We start from the raw sequence: 22,213 nt of genomic DNA on the forward strand, positions 1-22,213 counted from the left end.
GGATACACATTCTGCTAGATACGCAGCTATAGAGCAAATCAGCCTCTACAGATGAACATATGCATTATTATTTGAAAATAATTGCTCCCAGGCTTGATTCAGCACTCACTGACAATCAGTGGAAAGGGCTCCATTGTTTTTCTGTGGTCTGAATTAGATCACACCACTTTTAAGCTTTAATCCTCCATCTGGGCCTGCAGTAGTGGATTCTTGAATTTGTAGGTCTCTGCAAGCAGAGCTGTGCACAGGCATCTGGCTCATACAGAAACAACTGAAAAATCTGGGCTACAGACCAGACTACAGAAGGCAGTCTAGTCTCCAAACTGGCTACCTAGCTTAAAATTAAACTTGAGAGCACTGTTACAATGGACAACACAAATGCAGACACATGCAGCCAGACTGCACAGGTCTTTCTCCTAGGAAAAGGAGGCTGAACATGGGCAACTATGGTTTTCTTCTGGGACAATACAAGCATAATTAAAGTGATTTTTGTTAAATTAATTTACTTTCAAGAATTTGATAATTTTCTTCACCACTCCTCCTTTCACTACTTCTTCTACCGCCGAGGAGGACGCTGGCAGGATGCGACTTAGCACTCCAATGGCTCTCTTAATTAGAAAACAGTGTGAGAGAAGAAAAAAAAGAATGTTTATTTGTCCAGACAACTTTAAGGAGTTTTCAAATTATTTTGTTTTTACAGAAGAAACCCTAAGTAATTAAAGTGATAAAAGGAGAAACTTACAGAAATACAACAAAGACCTTTAGGACATGGCTTTTTTATCGCTTACTGAAAACTGAACTCAGCACGGCTTCTAAAGACTCAGCGCAGCGAGAGATGAGACCAAACTGAGATCAAGACAACTCCCTGTACGTTTATTTCTTGAAACAAATTCCCAGTAGAAACCAGCCCAGCACTGCTGGCACTGAGTCAGGTAAAACAGATCAGAACAATTCATGTGAGTTCAGAGAGGTGAATGGACTCTGAGTCCACATCTGCTCCTACCCATTTGCCTTGAGTAACTGCTGTCTGTTGCTGCTCTCCTACATTAACAGGAGTACATTCTCCTAGGTATGATTTATGTACAAGAACTGTAAAAAGAAACAGCTGCTAAACACCCAACTGTTCTTGCTCCTTTGCTTCTAGATTGATTTTTTAAAAGTTTTTTATTGAAAACCAATGATTTGGAAGAGCTTCTATTAAGTAGATTTCAAGGGAACGTGGAGAACCTCTTGCATCAAACACTATAAAAAACTGAGTAAGTGAGATATTATTTCTTTACTACTAAAAATTATGAATGTTTTAGGCTTCAAAGCCTAATGCACAGACTTGCATAGGGGAGCAGTTTGCACTGAAGTGTTCAGGTCAGCTAATACAATCTTTTGTTAGTCCATAGATAGCCCACTTACTGTCACAATCCTTCCATCCTTATCCCCAAGGAGAGACATGCACCTGCCACTTATGTCCACAGCAAAGTACTGAAACAACAACGTGAAAAACTCAGGTCCAGCTGATTGCTGGGCAGTGTTAGAGCAGAAATGAGTTACTAGACAAAGTATTCTACAACAAAGAATCCAGTGGAGACCAGGGCACACACGGCAGTAAGTTACTAACACTTCAGCACTCAGATGTAACTTTAAGAAATTCTTCCTTCTTGATGGAATCCTTGGTTTTAAATAATTCCGGAATGTGCCAAGCATCTAAGAATGGACAGTTATGCCAAAAAACCCCACTCATACCCTTATGGAAAGGTACTGTATGTGCTTTACACTGTATTTTTCTCATAACTGTGTGTGTATGAGGGGTGGTGGTGGAGGAGACAATTCTGTAATTTTTTTCACTTTCTAGCTTATTTAGATTGTCAACTACACTTAAACACCAATAAAAATTGAAAATTAACTGAACACCAGCAAAATCCAAGGTTGGCAGCCTTTAAGTGCTTCGGCATGCCTGATGTGAAAGAGGGCTCTAAAGTAATCTAATGCAGTCAAGCCCTTCTTCCCTGTACAGGCTGCAAGGTCACAATATTCCCTCACCTATTCTATGTGAATGTTCCGGTATGACTTCAGTGACTTGCATCAGGCCCATTTATAGTGACAAGGGAGGAGGATGCTCTAACTGCTCGAGTAATTCTGAATCTCTGAGGAAGTGATAAGAAGAACACTACCAAAGAACATTCACAGATCTTGTATACCTGGATGATGACATTTGATTCAAGCAGTAAGTTCATCATTAGGCCCAGCACTGCAAACAAACACTCCCGGTACTTGGGTGTGCTGACATCAAAGCACTCATCCTGTGTACAAAGACGAGAAGAGTGAAATCAATTCAGAGGTTCAGAATACAAACGTCCTCGGTCGTCTGTGTGCTGACTGACATGGTGCATCTGCGTTCCCTTGACGCACCGTGAACTCAGAGGAAGGAAGTCCTGTGAGCGCCAGAGCTAATGACGCCTTTTTGATACAGATTTATTCTTATGTTTCATTTTGGTATCTAAAGCTGCACACTCCAAACTTCTGATGTTTAGGCAGTCAGTGAGATCCTTTCCCACCCTCTGAATTCTTTAGTTTGAGGACTGAGTTCATACTGCATCCTTATCCCAAAAGGGGCCACTTACAATAAGGGACCACTCGCTCTCCTCCACCCATCTATCGATCCACTTACGTGAACAATGGACTGCTCTGAGACCTTCACCCAGCTACCGGATTTGAAAGATCTCAGTCAAGGGTTCAGAGCCATTAGGGAAGGCAGACAAACATGATCACACAAGTGCGACTTCCACAGAAGACAGGGCTGAAAACACTATTCTGGGGAGCTGTCAAGTTTCTTTACCACAAGCTTTAAGCACGCTTGCCAGCACTCCTTGCACTCGGCCATCTGCATTCGAATGACTACATCTGCACACAGATTCCCCATGATGCCAATGCAACAGGCAAGGGCTGCCTGGTTCACCAGCTTGGCAGAGGTCTAAAAACAGAAGAGCGGAATAATAAATTAAGAACAAATTACAAGGAAATAACAAATACATGTTTCTATCCCTCTGGCAATGGAAAATGGGATTCCAGAACCTCTCTCACCTATGTTAAATCCCAACTGTCCAAAGTTTGCAAATGACCCTCATTTTCACATTGAACCTCCTGATGACATTTTAAGAGTCTTCAGAAAAAGTGACTGGATTCTGTAGTCCTTAACCTCAGACTGTGAATATTTCCTGCTGTCACTCAGGTCACAGAACAGAACAGCCTCTGCTGCAGCTGTAACTCCAGTAAAGTATGTTCAAAAGGAGAAAGCAACTAGCAATGTAAAAATGCTATAATTATTGTGTTGTCTTGGTGCTTGTTTGGAGAAGTGGAAGTACTTTACTTTCCAGCTATATCTGCTGTTCTGCAACAAAACCAATCTTCCCTATCATCTTCCCTCTTCCTGACAACAGGTTTCTGTACCAATGATACTGTAAGTTTGTAGTTTAAATGGATGATAAGCAGGAAAGGGATCTGAACCTCTAAACATCTTTACCTTGTGACCTAATGAAATCTCTTCACCCTGATCTCTCAGATTAGAAAAAAACAGAAAAAGTCACTATCCAAGATATGACCAGTTGGTGACAGTGGATTAAAGTCACATTAAGAAGAGAGTAACACAAAGCTGAGGGTGAAATCCTGGCCTGACACACTACCAGTGGGAATCCACAACCAAGTCCAGAGTTTTCACTGAATATAAAACTAGTAATGTCTAGAAACTAAGCACTAAGCACTGGAGACAGAGTATTTTCCTGAGCAAAGCGTATTGACAGAACTGGATTTCTTACACCTGCAGAACTAGAGACACAGTAACTACTGTAGTTGTACCACAAAGGGGTTCTGTCTAGGAGCAATTGGCTGTAAAATTGGAAAGAGCGGTTGTAAGACATGTTACACAGAGGTAAACCAGAAATAGAAAAACAGAGATCTTTCATACCAGCAACTGCGTGAATAAAGGTAAAACACCTGTGGAAAGCATGACACGACACTGAGTTCTGAACCTGTTGGGGGATAAAGAAAGCCATATTTGGACACTAAAGCTCTAGAGAAAAATCACAGATAAAGGCAACACAACAGCAACATAAAGACAAAGCAAACATCAGTCAGCAATGTACCCTCACAGCAAAGGCCAAGAGCCTCTATCACTAGGTCATTTAGTACATTTCAAAGTACAACTTTATAAAAATGAATGAAGAAAAATGTAAGTTACCTTTCTTCTTCAGTTAAACCAGAGAGTATGTTCATGGCACTGCTAGCCCTGGCATCAGTGCTGTTGACAAATGTCATCAAAATCTGCAGCCATCTGTAAATAAAAAAAATTAATTTATGTCAGCTTTGGTTTAGTTTCTAAAGGTCAAAATTTTAAGTGCACCAACACAACTTATGATCTTAAACTCCTTTGGGTTCAGTAGGGTTTTGACCAAGCTGGATATACTAGACCCTCCAAACGTACTCAGTCACCTAACTGCCACTAGAACAATATTCTGGCACTAGATTCTCTCACAATATTGTCCCTCTTCCCACAAGCACAGTGATTTTAACAGCATTAGAACATTTAATCAGCATGTAAGCTTCACAGACATTTGAAGCTAAGCTGCTTTGCTGCTGGAGAACATCTGAGAGACAGACAAGTAGAACGCAAATCAGGACCAACATCATCACCAGCACAGCCCAGTACTGAACACCTGCAACAGATTGTAAAAGTCTGCAGGGAATGTCAGTGCTGATGCTTGCATGACTTAACAGGACATGCTGAGCAGACCCAACAGTCTTTGGAGGGGTTTAACTAAAAAGCTTTATAGTAGCAAAGAAAAATTAATCTCCTGTCTGAATAAAAAGAGCATCATACCACTCACCTTTTGAGCTTTTGGAATAGTGTGTGCTTGTGGCTGTGGGATTTGAATTGCATGCAATTCACAGGACTTCACACTGTGAAGCCATAAGCTCTGCCGAACATTAAGACATCTGCAGACACGTGCTGGGGTTTCCACATGCTCCTCTACCAAGCTAAAATTCTCTGCCGTGCTTCTCCAACTTTGTAGCACAGTGAGAACCTACAGTACTGTCTCTTTTTGATGACAAGCCCAACTGCTGAGAAGCTCAGTATCTGCCACTTCACCTTCTGAACATCCTAACTCTTTTCAAGGCCCAGGATCTCTTTCAGGAGATGACAGAAGATTTTTCAGGCTCCTGATATTTCAAGCCATGGTAATATTATCTGCCTTTTTAAAGCATCCTCTCAGATGTGGCTTATTTCTGTAACCTTTTTCCAAGGAAAAATGCCACTGGATTGATGCTGTATATAATATGTGTACAACTGTTGGAGAATCTTTTCTGTTCATTCATTACTTCAAACCATGTAGTGCAAACCATGACATTAAAATTTCTCCTCGGCTTAACTCTAGAAGGAAATAGCAGGATAACAGGATAGAGGTAATACTGTTGTTTCTTTCTCCACTCGGTGAGTCATGGCAACACTGAATAATCATAAATACCAGTTACCAAATGAGGAGAATACTGCAGCTTGAAACCATGAGCTATTAAGAGACAACAGTGTAAGTTCCTGATTGACTGCTAGACATTCACACACTTACTGGTTTAGAGAAAGTAACTATGCCTCAAAATTACATGAACAACCTCAGGAATGAGCCCTTTCTACTTAGTTTCAGACATCTACAAATCCAAAGTTTACTAAAGTTTTCCCCACCCATCTAACTTTTACTTTTGCTTAGCTAGGCCTGTCCCTCAAAGGCAGATGTCTCAATGTCATTATGTTCCTTGCAGAAAACCTGTCACCTTGGTGCTAGTGGAATGAGTTCTAAACATCTGTGAACCAAACACCTGTGAACCCAGGCATTAAGGAATTTTTTCTGAGGTACAGTAGTGCTTATTACTCGGTTAGGTCCTGGTGCCTGACCAGCAGCCTCCTCCCATTCTCATTCTCTGAGTAAAGAGAAATCAGTGCCAATGTCTCCTTTTGGATCTCCGATACCCCAGAAGAAAGCAGTTTTGGCAGCTGTGCATTCACATCAGGTTGAGTCAATAGAAGACGCAGATTTTCTTCTGAAAAAAAGAGAATATCTAAGAGCAATGCCACACACACAATGGCATCCCCATTACTCTTTTTCTTTTCCCTAGGTGCTGATTTGACAGGTTTAATGTCTTTATTTCATCCACTAATGTGCTCATTCACTGCTGTGTTCATCTTGCATAACCCTCCTGCAGAGCAATGGTAAGGCAGAACACTCACTAATCTTCTTGCAGCTCCATTATTTCAACACATACACTGGTGTCTGAATTTCTACTCTCACTAGCAACACGCCAGCTTCTCAGGCACCAAGAGCTTCTTCAAAGAAAGGGACACCAGAACCGTGAGCACAAAGCGCTTCATCAGCTGCCTGCAAACTGATAGGGTCTAGGCTGCTCAGGCACAACAGTACACTGCCCTGCCAGGCACAAACACGTAAGCTACACCAGCCTGCACATTACTCTCTATTTACTGCTAACTACCTAGAGGCAGAATATAAAATGGGTTTTGCCCTTACCTTGCAGCATGAATATTCTCTTGGGCATCGGTGGATCCCAGGATATACAAGTCAACACAGACGCTGACACCAAGCATTCTGTATTTGGCCCTCTGCAACACTTTACCACCCACCGCCCCCCCAGTCCAATTCTCATCTACGTGTACACTCCCTAGAAACAGAGGCAAGGGCTACCTGCCCAATGACCACTGACTGGGAATGCCAAATGAGTTCAGCCTCCTCTAATGGCACTTCTACAAAACTCTGCTTTTTGCTGGTATAACTGCTTAAAAAAAGACAAAATTATACAAGTGATATTCTCTTAATAGCAGCCGTAATCACAGGGAATTTACTTTCCACCCCTTCAGTAGATTTCAAATGGTCACAGAAATAGACTGAAATTTCATCTCATGATGCACAGAACTGCCAAAATCGTGGTTGCTGGTAGCCGTGTGCCTCCAACATTTGCATATGACTTGTAAAACTTCGTTTACAATAAGGTCTAGGCCCAAGTGCTCTGGGAAAGTGATGTTCATGCCAAACAACAATTTTAGACATAGTAAGTACCATACTAACAACACATTAACAACGATTAATGTTGATTACATAGTTTTACCATTCCCAGCGCAGACAGCTTGCCACAGGAAGAGAAGAGAAACAGACAGATCCACTTCAGCAGTGTTTTTTCTCTCTGCACAGAAGCCCCTAAATTAGAAATGTTAGCTTGTAAAAAGAGCAGAGGACAGCTCAAACAATTAGCTCTTTGGCTAGGGAAATCAGCAGGCACCACAGAGATGAGGGTCTGCCACATGAAGAGTTCAGCTTATAAGCTCTAAACCCAGCTCACCGCTTAAACATTTTTAGGACTATCAGACTTGTTTTCCAGAGGACCTCCTCTGAGACCAGATTTATGATCTACTAGCTCTACTCCTCGCTCAATGCACACAGACCCTATACAAGCACTACACAGCACAAAACAGGTGATAAATTCAGTTCTGCACTGAGATAGTTGTGAACAGCCAGGGCCTAAAAATTTTGTGCAAATTTGGAAGTGCTTCACCTCCCAAGCCTGTTCATAGCCAACATCCAAAATACTGATGGGCCCGAAAGAAGTCTCTGTGCTGCAGTCCCAGCTGACATCCTTAAAGAATAGCTCTCCTGCCCTGTTCAACCAGATCATGCTGTTCTGGACAAACTTTGTTGTGCAGAATTTTCAAATAGCATCTTTTGCATGTCTTGTTTCCATTATCTATCTGACCCTGACTCAAAGATACATTCAAAGAGGAGATCCATCCAAAGACAAAGTTTATAAAGCAATACAGACAAGTATTAGTCAGATTTGTTTCTTGATTATGGAAACACAATATAACAGCAGCCAAGAAAATACAGCAGCACAAGATACAGGTCCCCAGAGATGATCCTCTTCCTTGATTATAGGATTAGAGAGTTTCACAGTTTACATTAAGGAGCTACATGGCCAAATATTTACTAAGAGCAATTAATAGGACCAGGGAGTCTAGCCAGGTATACTTAAAGCAACTAAGTGCTTTCAGATGTTCTTTTATATTGTTTTTTTTACAAACCTGCTCTCACCACGAGAGATAGGATAACTGTACAGAAATAGGAGACAGAAGCAGAAATTCATGAAATCTGTTCACTGCATCTAAGAGAGCACTGTTTGTGTAAGAGTCAGATATAAGTCAGTCCATTCAGACATTAAAATCTGTTACTACATTATCTTTTGATCATTTCATCTGCATTTCAAGAGGTGATTGTGTTTCTTGAAAACAATCTTTTCATTTCCTCATGCTGTAACACCCTACTGTTTTCCTTTGGAGAGCTCTTACCGTCTTACAACCTTGTTGTCGTTGAGGATACTGAATCCATTGTTTGTTCTAAATAAAGTTTGCTCAGTGCCTGAAAAATGTAGAGATAAACAAATCAGCTCTATGATCCATCTGGCTGATGTATCATCGTGAAGGCAGACTCCTGCTCTTCTATAACACAGTGTTAAAAGAAAAGGTCACTGGATCAACAGCTTTGGGGAAAGAACATCATTAAAAGGGGGGAAAAACGCCAAGAATGATACTTGAAGTAGAAGCAGCTTTGATGCTGAAGACCGCTCTAATTCATGCCTGGTGCTGTAAAGAACACTTGACTTCATGTTAAAGGCTCTTTAGGAAGGCCGAAACATGAGACTGGCTTTGCAAATCAATATGCTTTAACACAGAATTACAAATATCTCTAAACAAATGAAACAGCTCTTAAGAGACCCAAATCCATAAGAAGTTTTAACAGCTCAGCTACAACATCAGTCTGGATGTAAAAAATATATGTAAATATCTACCGGCCATCAATTTTGAAATATCAAACATTGCTGATTTCACATTTTAAATATAGGAATAGTTTTTCTTGTTCCTTTAAAAACTACTCCGCTTGTATTCATCTACTTGGATTACAACTCCCATGATCAACCACCTTTGCATCAAATACTTACAATCTTTCACGGCTCCTGTCAAAAGTCTGATCCCTCCTGTATAGTAGAGGATATTCTGGTCAGGCCTATCAAGTTTCTGCAGCAGTTCTTTTATGGACAGAGCCGCAAGCTTTCCAGACTGAACTTCCTTCATTGCTCTCTCTTCGTCTTTCATTCTTTTTTCCTCCAAGTTTACCTCCTTCATGCAATCTTGGAAATCAAAAGAAAAACATGGCAGTTAAATGTTTTGATATGGTCAAGTTTCAAGTAAAAAAATGAAGTTGACTCCATGACAATGACAGCACTACCTTCTACACAGAGATGACTCACAGCTCTGGTGAGTGAAACAGAGCTTAAAGAAGAAACAATCAGAAACAAAAGCTGCATGAAGAGACTCCATCAAAAGTTCTGAAGAGCAGAACAGTGGTTTCGATTAAGTTCCACCCTGATCAGAAAACAAGGGACGACAGTGTAAAAATTTCTATTTCTTACCTTCAAATAGGCTTTCCTTTTGGGGATCAATTTGTAATATCTTCTCATAACACTGCTTGGACTTAACAGAGAAAAGAAACAGGCTCTTAATTTAAGATAAAAATGGGAAGATGATAGAAATAATATCCTAGTCACAATCATCCTGTTTGAGCTCAGCGGGTCTTGGGCCACAGTATTTAAGTGTGAAAAATGAAATTTTCGGAGACACACAAGTCAAAACTTTCATAATTAAAAGTGTAAGTTGAACATTTTGAATATTAGTCCCTACATCTGACTGCTATTTCAAATTAGAAGGAAAATTTCAAATACAAACCTAGGAACATACTAGCAGGAACAAAAAAGCAAAGTTCCAGTGAGAAAACAGAAAATGAGGTATTCCATTAAAACTGCAGGAACTGTAACTATCAGCAGGGATCAGACATGTGCGTCCTGTATCTTTATCTTCTCTTTGTGCATTTTGTGCATCGTGAGCAAATGCTCAGAATTAACCTGATCACCAAGCTTGCAGCAAGGAAGAACCTTCTTCAGAGATCAAGCTGCCAAGAACCCCTCAAGGTGGAATTTGATGTAGGCTTGTATTGCCCACGCTCTACAGTTATTTCTAGGGAAGTAGTTTCTGACAGGATCAGAAATACTTTTGAGCTTGCCTGCTCTCCTTTTCAGGCTCTTTATTATTTCTGAAGATGAAGGGTCAGGGTTGCACTAAAATATCTTTATCTCAAGCTTATGTATTTGTTAATAAGATGTTCCATTATTTTAACAGTATATATGCTTCCATTAGGTTTTCACACATGAATTAAATCTTTTGCTTGACATTCATTTCACTAGGATCTTGGAAAAAAATGGTATCACTCACTAGCATCTTTCATCTTACAGTTCACTTAATTTGAAATATGTAGAGATTTTTCTCATCCACAGGTGACGTGCAATCATTTCTTAGTTATATGCAACAACAGTTTAATAACGCCCACTGCACAGAGCAATTTAGGATAAAAAAGTGAAATACGTTTTACTTAATTGTCTCTTTGGGGGAAATGTAGTCAATGCTAGTAGACTGCAATCACGAGAGTCTGCAGTGCCTGACAAGGACGCTCCTTCATTCTGATCCTTATCCGAGCTGAAATGTGGCACTTCCAGCACTACCACCTCCCTGAGCACATATTGCTAATATCAGTCTTGAAGCCCTTCTCCTGAAGTGCCAAACATGAGCATATACATAATCCTTGCAGACTCCCCAAACACTCACCCAGTCTAGACTCAAGCATCACAGCACCAGAGTAAAGCTTGCTGTCTTGGTGTCTGACAGCCAAGAGGTGACAAATTCCCAGCAGATAAACCATGTATGCTCAACAGAAAATGTCTTTATTCTTTTGAGGTTGATTAGACTGTGTACCAAAGTAAAGGATACAGGCTATTTTACTAAGATGTGGAAAGGAGACTTGATTTTAGTATTATTAGTCTTTGCAAAGCACAGAAAATTTCTCTCAAGTGTAAAGGCTCAACACATTTTCATGTTTTCATATTTTCCAGTTCTTAAGATCACAAATGTCTCTCACCCACAATATCACGTCAAAAGCTGAACAAAACATGGTCCCGGCGCCACAAGATTTACTCAACTTACCTCACCGTAGTGCTTAAGTGCCAGGTGAGCTTTCCCCATTAGAAAATAGGCTTTAATACATTTTTCATTGCACTGCGTTAAAAAAGAAATCATTAATTATGTCTTTAGAAATTTTAACCTTTTAATATTTCTTCCAGCCTTGCGATTAATAGTTACAACTGCCCAAAGTAACTGTAAGCACAGAAGAGGGCAGTCATACCATCTACTAGAGGCACCTAAAGCTTGAATGCTAAATTGTTACCTCCAGGTACCAACTTTCCTTCCCTATGCAAGGAACATTGGCTTTGGGGCTGGTTAAAGGTGGAAAGCAGCTGGTGCTAATACCCTTCCCAGAAAACTGCACTTCAGGCAATACAAGCAGATTCTCATGCAATTAGGTAATGTTAAGGCCTGCAGCAAGTCTATAATCACAGAACTTCTATAACAACAGAATTTCCATATGCCTTTTGATTAGTTATGCCAGAAATGAAATAAGCACTAATTTTCATTAGCTGTGCACAAAAAAAAAAGAGAAAGCATCTAGCTCAACACTAATAGATCAGGTGATCTTTTCCAGTTCAAATATGTGTCAAAAATATTGATTTCTTGTAATAAGGCTGCCAACATTATTAATAATCTGTTAATTGTGTTGTAGTCATGGGCATCACTGATGTGTTACTGAATTTGGATTCAGCTCTTTGACATTTTATATAATCTTTATCTTTCCCACCAGATCTGATCTTTGTGAGCTTAAGAAGTCCCTTTTCCCTTTTTAGAAGCATGGGCAAGATATTTTGTGCCAATGTGTGCAGTTAATAGCTTATTATCACTTAAACTTTTTAATTAAAAGCTCTTAAGAGCTAGAAAAGCTTCTGCACACAGGCAGCACTGAAGTATTAACTGCTTTATACTGTTCAAGTTAGCTCAGGATGCAGAAATCTGTGCAACTCTACCACATTCTTTCATTTCCATTAGCAAGTTGTCTCCATATCATCAGTTACACTCAAATCCGCCTTCCAGGAGCACCTGACCTGATCATAAAAGATAGAATCCCGAAGTTACCTTTAATGCCCACTCACAGTCACCAATGGCTTTTTCATACTCATGCATCTTCAGGTAGGCCTGAAATAAAACCAGTACAGTCCAGGCAGAATAATTAGAATACGTCAAACAACTTCCACCAACTATATCAGGACAAACATTAGCTAGTTATAAAAAATAAAATTAGACTGCTGATTGGCCTAGCCATTGATTTTGCAAGATAATTACCAGTTGTTTCTTAACTTGTCTTCCATCTCCTTGGAGATTGTGATTTAGAATAAATTTACTAAAAATTCAATACATACATATGGATTATAACAAGGCAAGTAGAGAATGCAAAGCAAATGGCAAAGCAAATGTTAACATTCTACAGTTACAGAAGTGGCCCCTAAAAAAAAAATAACAAAATCAGTGCATTTAAATAAAACTGTGAACTAGAATGATTTTTTTCCCCTTATTCTGGAGGAGCAGGGGTTCACCTGTGCCATATCCAAGAGGGAGGAGACATGAACACTCCCTCAGGAAGGACTAGTCACAGCAGAACTAGAGCTTCCGAGGGATTCAGACACATTGATCGAAGGAAGAATGTACACCTCTAATGATCTTCTTCTGCAACTCTTTCATTCAGTTTGTAAAAAGATTAAAACCTTCAGTCTGCACTGTCTTGCTGTTAGCTTCTAGCCACAGTAAAAATTTATTGTTGATAATATGGCAGCAAAGCAGAACTCATTAATTCCTGGTAGTGGAGGGTGGCCAGGAAAAATTGTTTGCTCCCTTTTTTAAGCCTCTGTAATGCCAAATACATTCACTTTTACGAAATTCACTTAGATAACAGAACAATCTTTTTGGGTTCTATCCTGGCAAAGTAACACTAAAAGCAGTATAGTGGTAGCTCATTTCCACATGCTGACCTGCGCTCTGTTTGTGTAAAGTTCCTGCTTATCTTTCAGTTTTTCCAGACCTTCAGTGTATCTCTGAATAGCTATGTCATAGTCTCCTTTCCTGAAGGCATCATTTCCCTTCTCTTTCAGAGCTGCAAAACAACAGATATGTATTCAAAATAATACACGTGGGTTTTATTTCCCCAAATGGTGACTGAGGAAACAGAGGCCATATTCTCCTCTTGTAATAATCATCAAAATTCCAGTCCAGCTCCACCGCAGCTGCCTTAATTAACCATTTGCAAGGGACTTCTGAGCTATTCAGTGCACAAGATCCCCATTCCTCTTTCAGAGAGAAAACTGAGCGGTTGTCTTTGCCCAGCCCAGCTCTGAAATACTCAAACTCCCTCCCTCCATCCGAAACCCTTATCATAAAGAGGATAGTACAGAGAAGACATAACCCTGTTACATCCAGCTAATCGATGCTCTGGACAAGATCGTTGGTCTCAGATAACCAAAGCACTGTTTCAGTGTGCATAAGAATGGCAGTAGCAGCGTAGTTCAATAGCCTCTTAAATCAGTCTAGTTCCTGCTAAGCAGTTTCTGAAGGTATTAGCTAGAAAAGCCTTTAGCAATTACCATTTGCTAAGTGTTCATTTCTCTTCCTTCGTTTAGCTCGTTCTTTCGCATCTTTTTCCAAAATTGCCAGAAAGTCATCTTTGAGCCAGGAGAGTTGGTGGTATTTTAGTTTAAAAAAAAAAAAAAAAAAGCAAGCTTCATTAAAATTAACCTACAAATGAGAAAAAAGTAATTCCTAAGGTTTTTCTGAGACATTTCTCTACATTAGAGGGGACATTTATGTTAAGGGGACATTTCAGTAATTAAGGTGGAACATGAATGACAAGCTAGTACACACAAAGACCGTGCTACCGCTCAGGACTGCATACTTGCCTCGAAGTGTCTCATCTCTAGAGATAAACTTGTTTCCTTTTAAATTCAGAATACTAACTTTGTAGTTGAGAGGCCAGAATATGATAACAAACTACACCAACAAACCTATGAACAAATACAGCCATCCTGGTAAGATCCTTGAGTGTGTTCCTAGATCTGACTGAATCCTGATTCAAGTCACTAGAAAAGCTAGCTTTGACTTTGGCAGGAGTGGAATTAGGTCTTGTGTGAAGTAACAGCAATCCTTACTCCAGCTCTGCTAAAAGGGATTGAAGAGATGCTAAATACTAGAGGGAGCACTGTCCTACCTGCATTCACTGCCTCTGCATTTGCCATGTCCTAAAAAAAGAGAAACACAGCACATGCATGTACACATACAGACATTTTAGTAAAACCCAGCAAAGGAACACTTGGTTAAGTTGTTCAAAGCTACAGGGAGTCTGAAATATCCAGATTGATGCACACGGGGAATATCAAATTGACACTTAAACAAAGGAGGGTAAGGACTTAGTAATTTTTGACATTATTGGAAAGCTTCCATTTGTATCTTTAATGAGGCAAGTCATCAAAATTCAAACCCTACTGCAGGAATCAAAGCCTAATGAAATTAATGACAGGACTCTGCATCTTCAACTAGTTTTGCTCAAGTTCCTGAAGAACAGGTAAAAGGTACAACGTATGGCACCTCAGTGCTTGCACCCAACTTGGATAAATCCAACAGAAGTATTCTGTGTTATTAGCAATCTTAAGACAAAGACAACATGACATCAAGTCCCTCCCAGTAAGATAACTAGTGGAAAAAATAAAGTCACATTGAGAATGCACTTGTAAGTATTGTTCAAATTTTTTTTCTCCTGGGCAAGGAATGTGAAGTAGTGTTATTTAAAAGACCTAAACTGCATACAGTTTTAACTTCAAAGAGAAAACCCCCCTTACAGAAGCTTGCGTGTTGATGACCGTTCTGTTCACTATAGTCTTTGTTTCTTCCTCCTTGCTAGTTTCTTGATCGTGGAGCCTTTTCTCTGTTTCAGCAATGATTTTTTCCTTTACAGCTGGGTCTGGGGAGTTCAAGCCTTGCACTAAATTGGCTAAAAAGGGGATGAAAAAAATCCCTCATATATACACACACACACACACACACACACACAACTCCAGTGATCCTGAAGGGACCAGGAGTTCAGTTGTGCCTCTGACAACATACACTTTTGAAGGCGCTGGTGACCAGGATGGCCTTTATAAATGGAAACATTTACAAACACAACTTCATCTCTACGTCCAAAAGCTACCTACAGCTTCTACGTTAAAAAAGTTCCTAGGTTTAGAAAGCAACTCTTGGCACCTGCAAAGCCTCACGGCACCCGAGCTCCTAAGGGAGGCTTCACATAAAACAAACTCGGAACGCGGAAGGGGGGCGGAAATTTTCCTCTTTCCCCTTCCTTTTATGCCTTCCTTTTACCCACTCCCCTTTTCTTTCAGCCCCTATCTGAAGAAAACGGCCATGTCCGACCTCCTCCGGCTCCCGCCGCCTCCCCGCGGACAGCGCCCCCCCCACACCCGGCCCGGGGCTCCGCCTCTGATCCGTCCCGGCCCCGCGGCACGGCCGGCCCGCAGCACGCTTACTGATCTCGTCCACACGGCGGAGGAACCGCTGGAAATCCTGCTCTTGCTCCTCGCCGGCCATCACGGCCATGGCGGGGGGGCCCAGACCGGCCGGCTGGGCGGGAAGATGCGCAGCGACGCCGCCGTTGCCGTGGGGACCACGCCCCGCCCACCGCGCTCTGACGCAGCGTCAGCGGGAGGTGCGCGCGGGGGCGTGGCCACGCAAGCGACGGGGCGGGGCCGCGCCGGCCGCCATTTCGCGGCCAGCCCGCAGGTGCTGGGCGGCGCGGTTGGAGCTCGCGGCCTCCTCAGCGCGGCCGGTCCCAGCTCCGGTTCCCGCGGCACAGCCGGCTGCTGGTTTCCTCCCCGCCTGTGTCTGGGCTTCCTCACGCATAACCTAGGGCATCGTGAGGGGCAGGAACAGCCACGGCCGCCGATGGAAGCTGAGCCCGCCCGCGGCCCGCGCTGGTCCGGCCGTGCCCGCCGAGCCTCCCGAGCCTCGCAGGGTGCGGCGAGGGGTCCCTCTCCTGGCCCGGCGCAGCGATGCTGTGCGAGATCCCGCTCGTGTGGCACCTCGCTTTGCAGCCCGGAGAAGGTTGGTCCCCGCCAAGGTGTGGTGGCCCCAGCGAGGAGCGGGGCTGGGCAGCAGGACCTGCTGGGACGTGCAGGGCCGGGCTTACCCACAGACCCCGCTCGCCCTCATGCAGCAGCTTGGGCTACGTAAGTGCCAGTGTTGAAATTAAGCACCTGAATGTGTCATGTAGCGTCACGCTTTACTGACTGAGCACGGGTAATAGGCAAATGCTCAGCACGAGGTAAAGGCAGACCTGCAGAAAGTGTGTTCCTACCTCCTTCTGCAGATTTCTTGGGAATGCTCTTGTAGAGCTATGCTACTATGGGGAAAAAAGCATGCTTTTATATTTGCAATGTATTTCAGAGCATTAAGCAAGTGACTTCTTCCCCTTGCTCCTAGATGAAATCGCTTTGATGGCAAGTAGTGCTTTTATTTGTACTGCAGCAGGATGGCTGGCCTGACAGGGGCTACAGAGGGCCCCTTTATCAAAGGCCTTCCAGGTGAGCCATGCTGAGATATCTACAGCACAGCAGAGAGGCTCCTAGTCCAGAGCAGGTAGAGAGCCACTATCTTCATCCTGGCCTTCCTCGCTTACTTTCTGGCTTGAAATCTTGGAGAAATGTTTCACCGATCGCTGAGCTGAATATGCTCCTGTTCCCTCTGCTAAACAGGCCAGCCTTTGCCTTGCAGTCTGAATGTATGCAAACCAGAAGTGAGGTCTCCTGCTGCCGCTCCCTCCTGTGTGTTGTTTTATCAAAACACACATCTGGGTTTGATTTGGCAGAGTGAGGAGGCAAGCTGCCCTGCTGGCAGCTAACAGCAGGGAGCATATCAGCAGAGGCACAGGCATGTCATTTCTCCAAGGAGCATTTAAGATCCTTTCGCCTGATGACTTTAATGCCCGAAGTCATCTTTGGTTCATACACAGGGGACAGGAATGGGATAGCATAGGCAAAAAATCACTGAAACGGACTTCTTCAGTTAATAGAAAGATAAGCTGAAGCAAAGTTTAGCAGACATGCCAACTGGGAGACGGATCCTGAAGAAACATGAGCACTCATCCACAACCAAGACCCTCTACCACCCATTGCTCTCAATTTTATACCAGATTTGGATTTTTTTTTTTTAAGATACTCTTTAAAGAGTGGGGCTTCCTCAGTTTTTGAGGGGGAAGGAGAAAGACTGGAGTTGGCTGAGGGTTAAACCCTTACTCAAAACAGGTAGTTCTTCCCTCCCAGTTAATGGGATCAGAGGGTCTCAGCAGCGTCTGAGAAATGGCCACTCGACAGCGAGGATTTCTGTATCCTCTGTGCCATCAGACAAGGAAGTGTGCTCCTGGGAGGGTGCTCACGCCAGTAGTTTGCAGGGTCTGGGGGGTTTTGGTGCCCAGGACTCCCTGGAGCCAGCACAGCCCTTCCCCGGGTGGGACATGCAGCCTGTCACCAGTGAGACAGCCAGCGGGTGGCACCATCCTCCAGCACAAAAAGCAGCTGGCCAGCTGGGAGCAAAGCTGTGATTTCAGGCCTTTTCCTGCTTTGCTGCCTGTGTCCCCAAATCAGCCTCTGTGCTCCTGTCAGCCAGGCTTGTGCACTGCATGGGCTGCCAGATCCGAGCTACCCACCCAGGTGTGCTGTGGATGCGTGATCTGTCCGGGTGGATGAAGCCACGGGAAAGGAAACACAGGGCATGGCTGATCTCCAGCAGCACATGCAATGGCCCAGAGACATGTCTCTCAGTTTTGTAAGGCTCTGAGGGCCAGCTGCCCTTGTAACAGACTCCTACCCCTCCTTTACACCATGTATCCCTGCTGGGATGTGTCAGGCTTGTGGCTCAGCGCAGTCTCTGCATCCAGCTTCCCCTCACACTAGCACTTCACACAAAGCATGTCCCCATCAGGACATGCACACACGCATCCATGGCTCTAATAGCCAGATGGGTCCTTGTCACCACTCTCAGGAGATGCTCTAGGGCCCTGTCTCCAGAGACAGAAGATTGGAGGTGGCAGTTAATGGAAGCTGTCAGCCACCAAAGGAACTCAGAGCATCGCTGAGTCCCTGCTGCACTGCCAGGGTATTTTAATTCCAGACACATTTTAACCCAGCCATCTCAGGAGAGAAACAGAGAGAGAGGTGACCTGGCAAGTCTCCTGAAAGTGGCAACGTTGCCTAAGGTGTGGGATACCAAGAAGGGCAGGCCACTGTGGTGTCTGCTGGGCGTGAAATTAGAAATCTCACTGTGAATTTACAAACCGCAGCTACGTTCATCTGCCTACTCTTCAATGTCCCACCACGCTACCCAGGAAGAGAAGTGCTCGCCTGGGCTGTGTGTGACAACAAGACGCTGAGCAGCCTGACTCCGCAGGCAGCAAGGATCTCCTGTCCTTTCCAGCCCCTTTGCTGCAGGAACTGCCAGAAGATCGCTTTCCCCTTCCCTCATGCACCAAAACAAAAGAGCTCCCTTCTCTCACTGCAAGTCAGCTCCGCTCTTGCTCATGTAAACCTCCATCCCAAAGCTGGATTTTTTTTTTCCCTCCAATGAAGCTGTTTCAATTTCAGTGTCCCTGGTGCCCAATTAAAAATACCCACGAGACAACAGCTATGTCATTAGGGTGTTCAGCAGTCTAGCTTTTATTTGTTATCCAAGAAAATCTGGGGAATAAAGCCACACTTAAAGTCTAAGAGAATAAAAACTGGTGTAAGTGAACAACACACAGTACAAAGAGCTCGGCTTGTCGGTTCATTAAAAGACTGATTTGGAGTTGCAGATTTGCAGCCAGCGGAGGTAGGGCAGTCTGTCTTGCTTAGCTTACCTCTCTCTTTTGTCCCATGGGTGCTGCATGAAAGCAGCAGCATCCAGCCCTATGCACTGGTGGAGGGAGACTGACTCGGTTCCTGCCTCTCCCACAATGGCCCCGTGAGAGGCTGATGGAGACGAGGGAAGGACAGTCAGAAAGGTTCTCCAACGGCTATGAATCTGCACAGATCAACTCCCTCCAGATGGGTGGAAAACTGAGCAAGCGCTATTGCTGCAGTCCCTCCCCTCACATCAGGAGGACTGGCTGCTGCAGCTCCTGTGCACTCACGCTGCCAGCTTTGCACTCTCCTTTCTTGGCTCTGGGATACCCCACTGGCCCAAGGGCCTGGAGAGCAAAGCCTTTCAGCTTAAAGATGCAGCACGTCTGTAGGCAGATCCTGCCTTTACTCCCAGTCCCCTGCATCAAAATGGTCTTCACTTTTGTTCCTCCCATTCAGCTTCTCCTTCTCTCTCCATACAAGCAGTTGCATTTCATTCTGCCATCAGAGCCATTGTTTTCTTCTCCTGTTCATTAGGCTCTGCAGGAGGGCAACAGATGAAAGGGGCATAATTTGCTAGCACTGCATGGAAAGCCACTGCTCTCTCCCAGTGCTGGTCACACGCTCCTATAAAGTAGCCGGCAGACACTGTGCTGTGCTGTGGTGCTGTAGGGCCTCTGGTGTGTGAGGAGCTCCCAGCAGACTGAGGTGAACATGAGCTGCACCAGCGAGCCAAAGAAATGCGAAGAGAAGCCTGCAGGACCTGAGCCTCTGTGGGCAGGATGAAGCTAATAATGCAGCTGTGGAAAATAAGAGTTCGAATTCGTTTAGCAGCCAGGCAGAGATTTCATTCTAGCAAATGAAATGAAATTCTCAACTCCGCTCCACTGCAGGATCTGCTAGTCCCTTGCAGAGAGCGTGGCTGTGGGGCACAGTCCCTGCGGGGAGCTCTGGGAGGCTGGGCTAGGTGCAGCATTTCCCTGCCAGTTTTCAACAAGCAGTAGAGAGCTTGATTGGCAAATGTGTGGTGGGGAGAGCCACCTTTACTGAAATGGTGTTCAGGACTCTAAATATTTTGATACAGTTCAGTACAGAAGCACTTAAAATGATGCCCTGAAAGCACGTGCATGTATATTCATATATTTATAGCTGAGGACAAGGCAGCTAACTAGAATGTCTAGAAGAGATGAGAGAAAGAAGAAACTTTGCAGCAGATCTCTGGCCACCTCCCTTAAGCTTCCCCCCCCCCAATCCTGACACACTTTTCAGCCCAGCCTGCAGTAAAAGGAGATACACTCAGCCAAGCTGACACTGACAGTTGGGTGCCATGGCCTCAACAGAGGGAGAGACAAGTTAAAATTACCAACACAGGCAGGTCTGAAGATTGATGAATGGCTGAAGAAATACAAAGATCTAGTAAAGAATTTTTCAGTTCTGTTTGCCATTGAACACAACCCTGACTCCAGAGAGAGAAAACTCATCACTCTTCACACATGGGCATGTGCTCTGCAGCAACAGTAAATCAGGCCAAGTGCTCCAGGCCCCTCTATTAATCTCGGAGAGAAGAGGAAAGACTACCTGAGCTGCTCACGGTTTATTAAGATGCTACAGCAGGAAACAAGCCAAACAGCAGGGAGCAGAGTCCGTCCACCAGGCATTAAGCAGAGGTGACGTTGGGGTAATTCAGGAAGCAGCTGCTAAAGCCAGGAACACAGAAAAAGACAACCTCAGAGGCTTCCCTTGAAGCAGCAGAAGTGACTTTTAGCAATTAAGGTTTCTTGACTTGAGAGGAGTTGAAATTTTTTTGCTCAGATGGTTAGGCAGTGAGAAGAAAGCTCTTTTTCAGCTAAATGGAAACTTTTGTGTGAAAATAAAGTCTACTTTGCCTGAATTTGTGGCGATAAGAAAAAGTAAACAGAAAACTCCCTGCAACCCCAGAGTAGAAAAATTAAAATTTGGCATTTTGGCAGTTTTTAGCTAAAATTTTAGAAAAAAAGAGAAAGAAAAAAGACACAAAAAAGAAATACACTATTTCAAGAGCATCTCCTGATTTTCCAACGTTCCTGCAGAAGGAAGCTGTAGGATACAATTGCCCGTGCGCATGCACGGGGTCAGGTACTGCCATTGCTCCACATCTGCCTACTCTCCGTTGTTCACGATGGGTTCTTGTAAAAAACGCGGTATTGCAAGCATGCTGTACAGCCCAGCAGAAATTGGTACCTGAATACAGAACCATTTTGCCCTCTGGATGCCACTGGCTGGGATGAGAAACTCTTTTCAAGAACAAAGCAGGCTGGGAAAACTCCTCAAACTGTGTAAAAGAAAGAGTCAGGAGAGGGAAGTCAGGAATTCTGATGAAAGAAAAATGACAGCTATAAAGGAGCTAAGAGCATGAATCCGGAACATGAATTCAAAAGGAATTCTGCAGTGACAGACACCTGATGAAAGAAGCCCCCAAGAAGATGGGATTGTTTCCCGTGCATTTTTCCTGTCCCTTTTCCTTGGGACTCCTCTTCTAAAGCAGCAGTCCCAAGGACATACGGGGCCGATCACAGCAGCTTTGCTGAAATACTGTCTTACTGCAAACCCCAGTGTAAACAGCAGTCAAGAACAGAGGGAAATCACTGGAGAGGAAGCAGAAAGGAGAAGTGTATTCTCTTGGGATAACTTTAGCTCAGTACATTTACCACTTCTTTTTCCATGAACAATTCTGGCACCCAAGTATTGCTGCATATTAGAGCTCTCATTTCTCCTTCCGTGTCCTGGGAGATCAATGGTTAAGACAGAATTAAATTTCGTTAGATTCATACCACGTTAATCGAGTTCAGGCACCCAATTCAGGATGGGTTAAGGACACCTTTTAAAGCCAACACTTGTGTGCACACAAAACTTTCATAGCCAGTGAAGGGAGGAGCGCTTTCCCATGAGAAAATGCAGCTGTCCCTGATTCACAGTAGACATGAAACTGCGTTTGTGAGTTAGTTATCTCAAGGAAATTACCTACAGTGGGACAGAGAAACAAACTTTAAAAATACATGGTGGAACCACGTGCTTTCTGCACATCCAAAGTTTGCTAAGTAGCCCACTGCTGCTGTTCAGAGATGTGCCAGCTTGACCCACGCAGCACGACTGCTTCACTAACCACTACGCTTGTCTACAGCCCAGAGCCTCAGACAGATGCTTAACTCATGGCACAATGGGACTGCTCACTCCACGTTAAGCTCATGTGCAAATACAGCCCTGGGAATCCATGTCTGTACACAGG

At 43.6% G+C, this 22,213-nt stretch overlaps 1 protein-coding gene across 5 annotated transcripts in view; it reads right to left on the minus strand.

The window, feature by feature from the left end:
* The window catches only part of TTC12 (tetratricopeptide repeat domain 12), a 19,452-nt gene extending 3,708 nt beyond the window's left edge, over positions 1 to 15,744 (minus strand). The window contains exons 1-18 of one of the 5 annotated variants that reach the window (XM_074848656.1): positions 15,604 to 15,744; positions 14,920 to 15,071; positions 14,292 to 14,322; positions 13,672 to 13,749; positions 13,063 to 13,184; positions 12,173 to 12,232; positions 11,132 to 11,203; positions 9,511 to 9,571; positions 9,040 to 9,228; positions 8,390 to 8,459; positions 7,159 to 7,247; positions 5,913 to 6,078; positions 4,229 to 4,321; positions 3,956 to 4,019; positions 2,831 to 2,965; positions 2,193 to 2,294; positions 1,408 to 1,476; positions 507 to 608 (exon numbers count right to left, since the gene is read on the minus strand). In XM_074848656.1, coding sequence (XP_074704757.1) covers positions 507 to 608; positions 1,408 to 1,476; positions 2,193 to 2,294; positions 2,831 to 2,965; positions 3,956 to 4,019; positions 4,229 to 4,321; positions 5,913 to 6,078; positions 7,159 to 7,247; positions 8,390 to 8,459; positions 9,040 to 9,228; positions 9,511 to 9,571; positions 11,132 to 11,203; positions 12,173 to 12,232; positions 13,063 to 13,184; positions 13,672 to 13,749; positions 14,292 to 14,322; positions 14,920 to 15,071; positions 15,604 to 15,673 — 1,725 coding nt within the window. In that variant the 5' untranslated portion in view covers positions 15,674 to 15,744. Of the gene's footprint in view, positions 1 to 506; positions 609 to 1,407; positions 1,477 to 2,192; positions 2,295 to 2,830; positions 2,966 to 3,955; positions 4,020 to 4,228; positions 4,322 to 5,912; positions 6,082 to 7,158; positions 7,248 to 8,389; positions 8,460 to 9,039; positions 9,229 to 9,510; positions 9,572 to 11,131; positions 11,204 to 12,172; positions 12,233 to 13,062; positions 13,185 to 13,671; positions 13,750 to 14,291; positions 14,323 to 14,919; positions 15,072 to 15,603 lie in introns of all 5 variants that reach the window. The other 4 variants (XM_074848655.1, XM_074848657.1, XM_074848658.1 and 1 more) reach the window with 4 other exon arrangements.
* Positions 15,745 to 22,213: the final 6,469 nt, after the last annotated feature.

Source organism: Strix aluco, chromosome 23 (assembly GCF_031877795.1).
Source record: "Strix aluco isolate bStrAlu1 chromosome 23, bStrAlu1.hap1, whole genome shotgun sequence".
Lineage (NCBI taxonomy): Eukaryota > Metazoa > Chordata > Aves > Strigiformes > Strigidae > Strix > Strix aluco.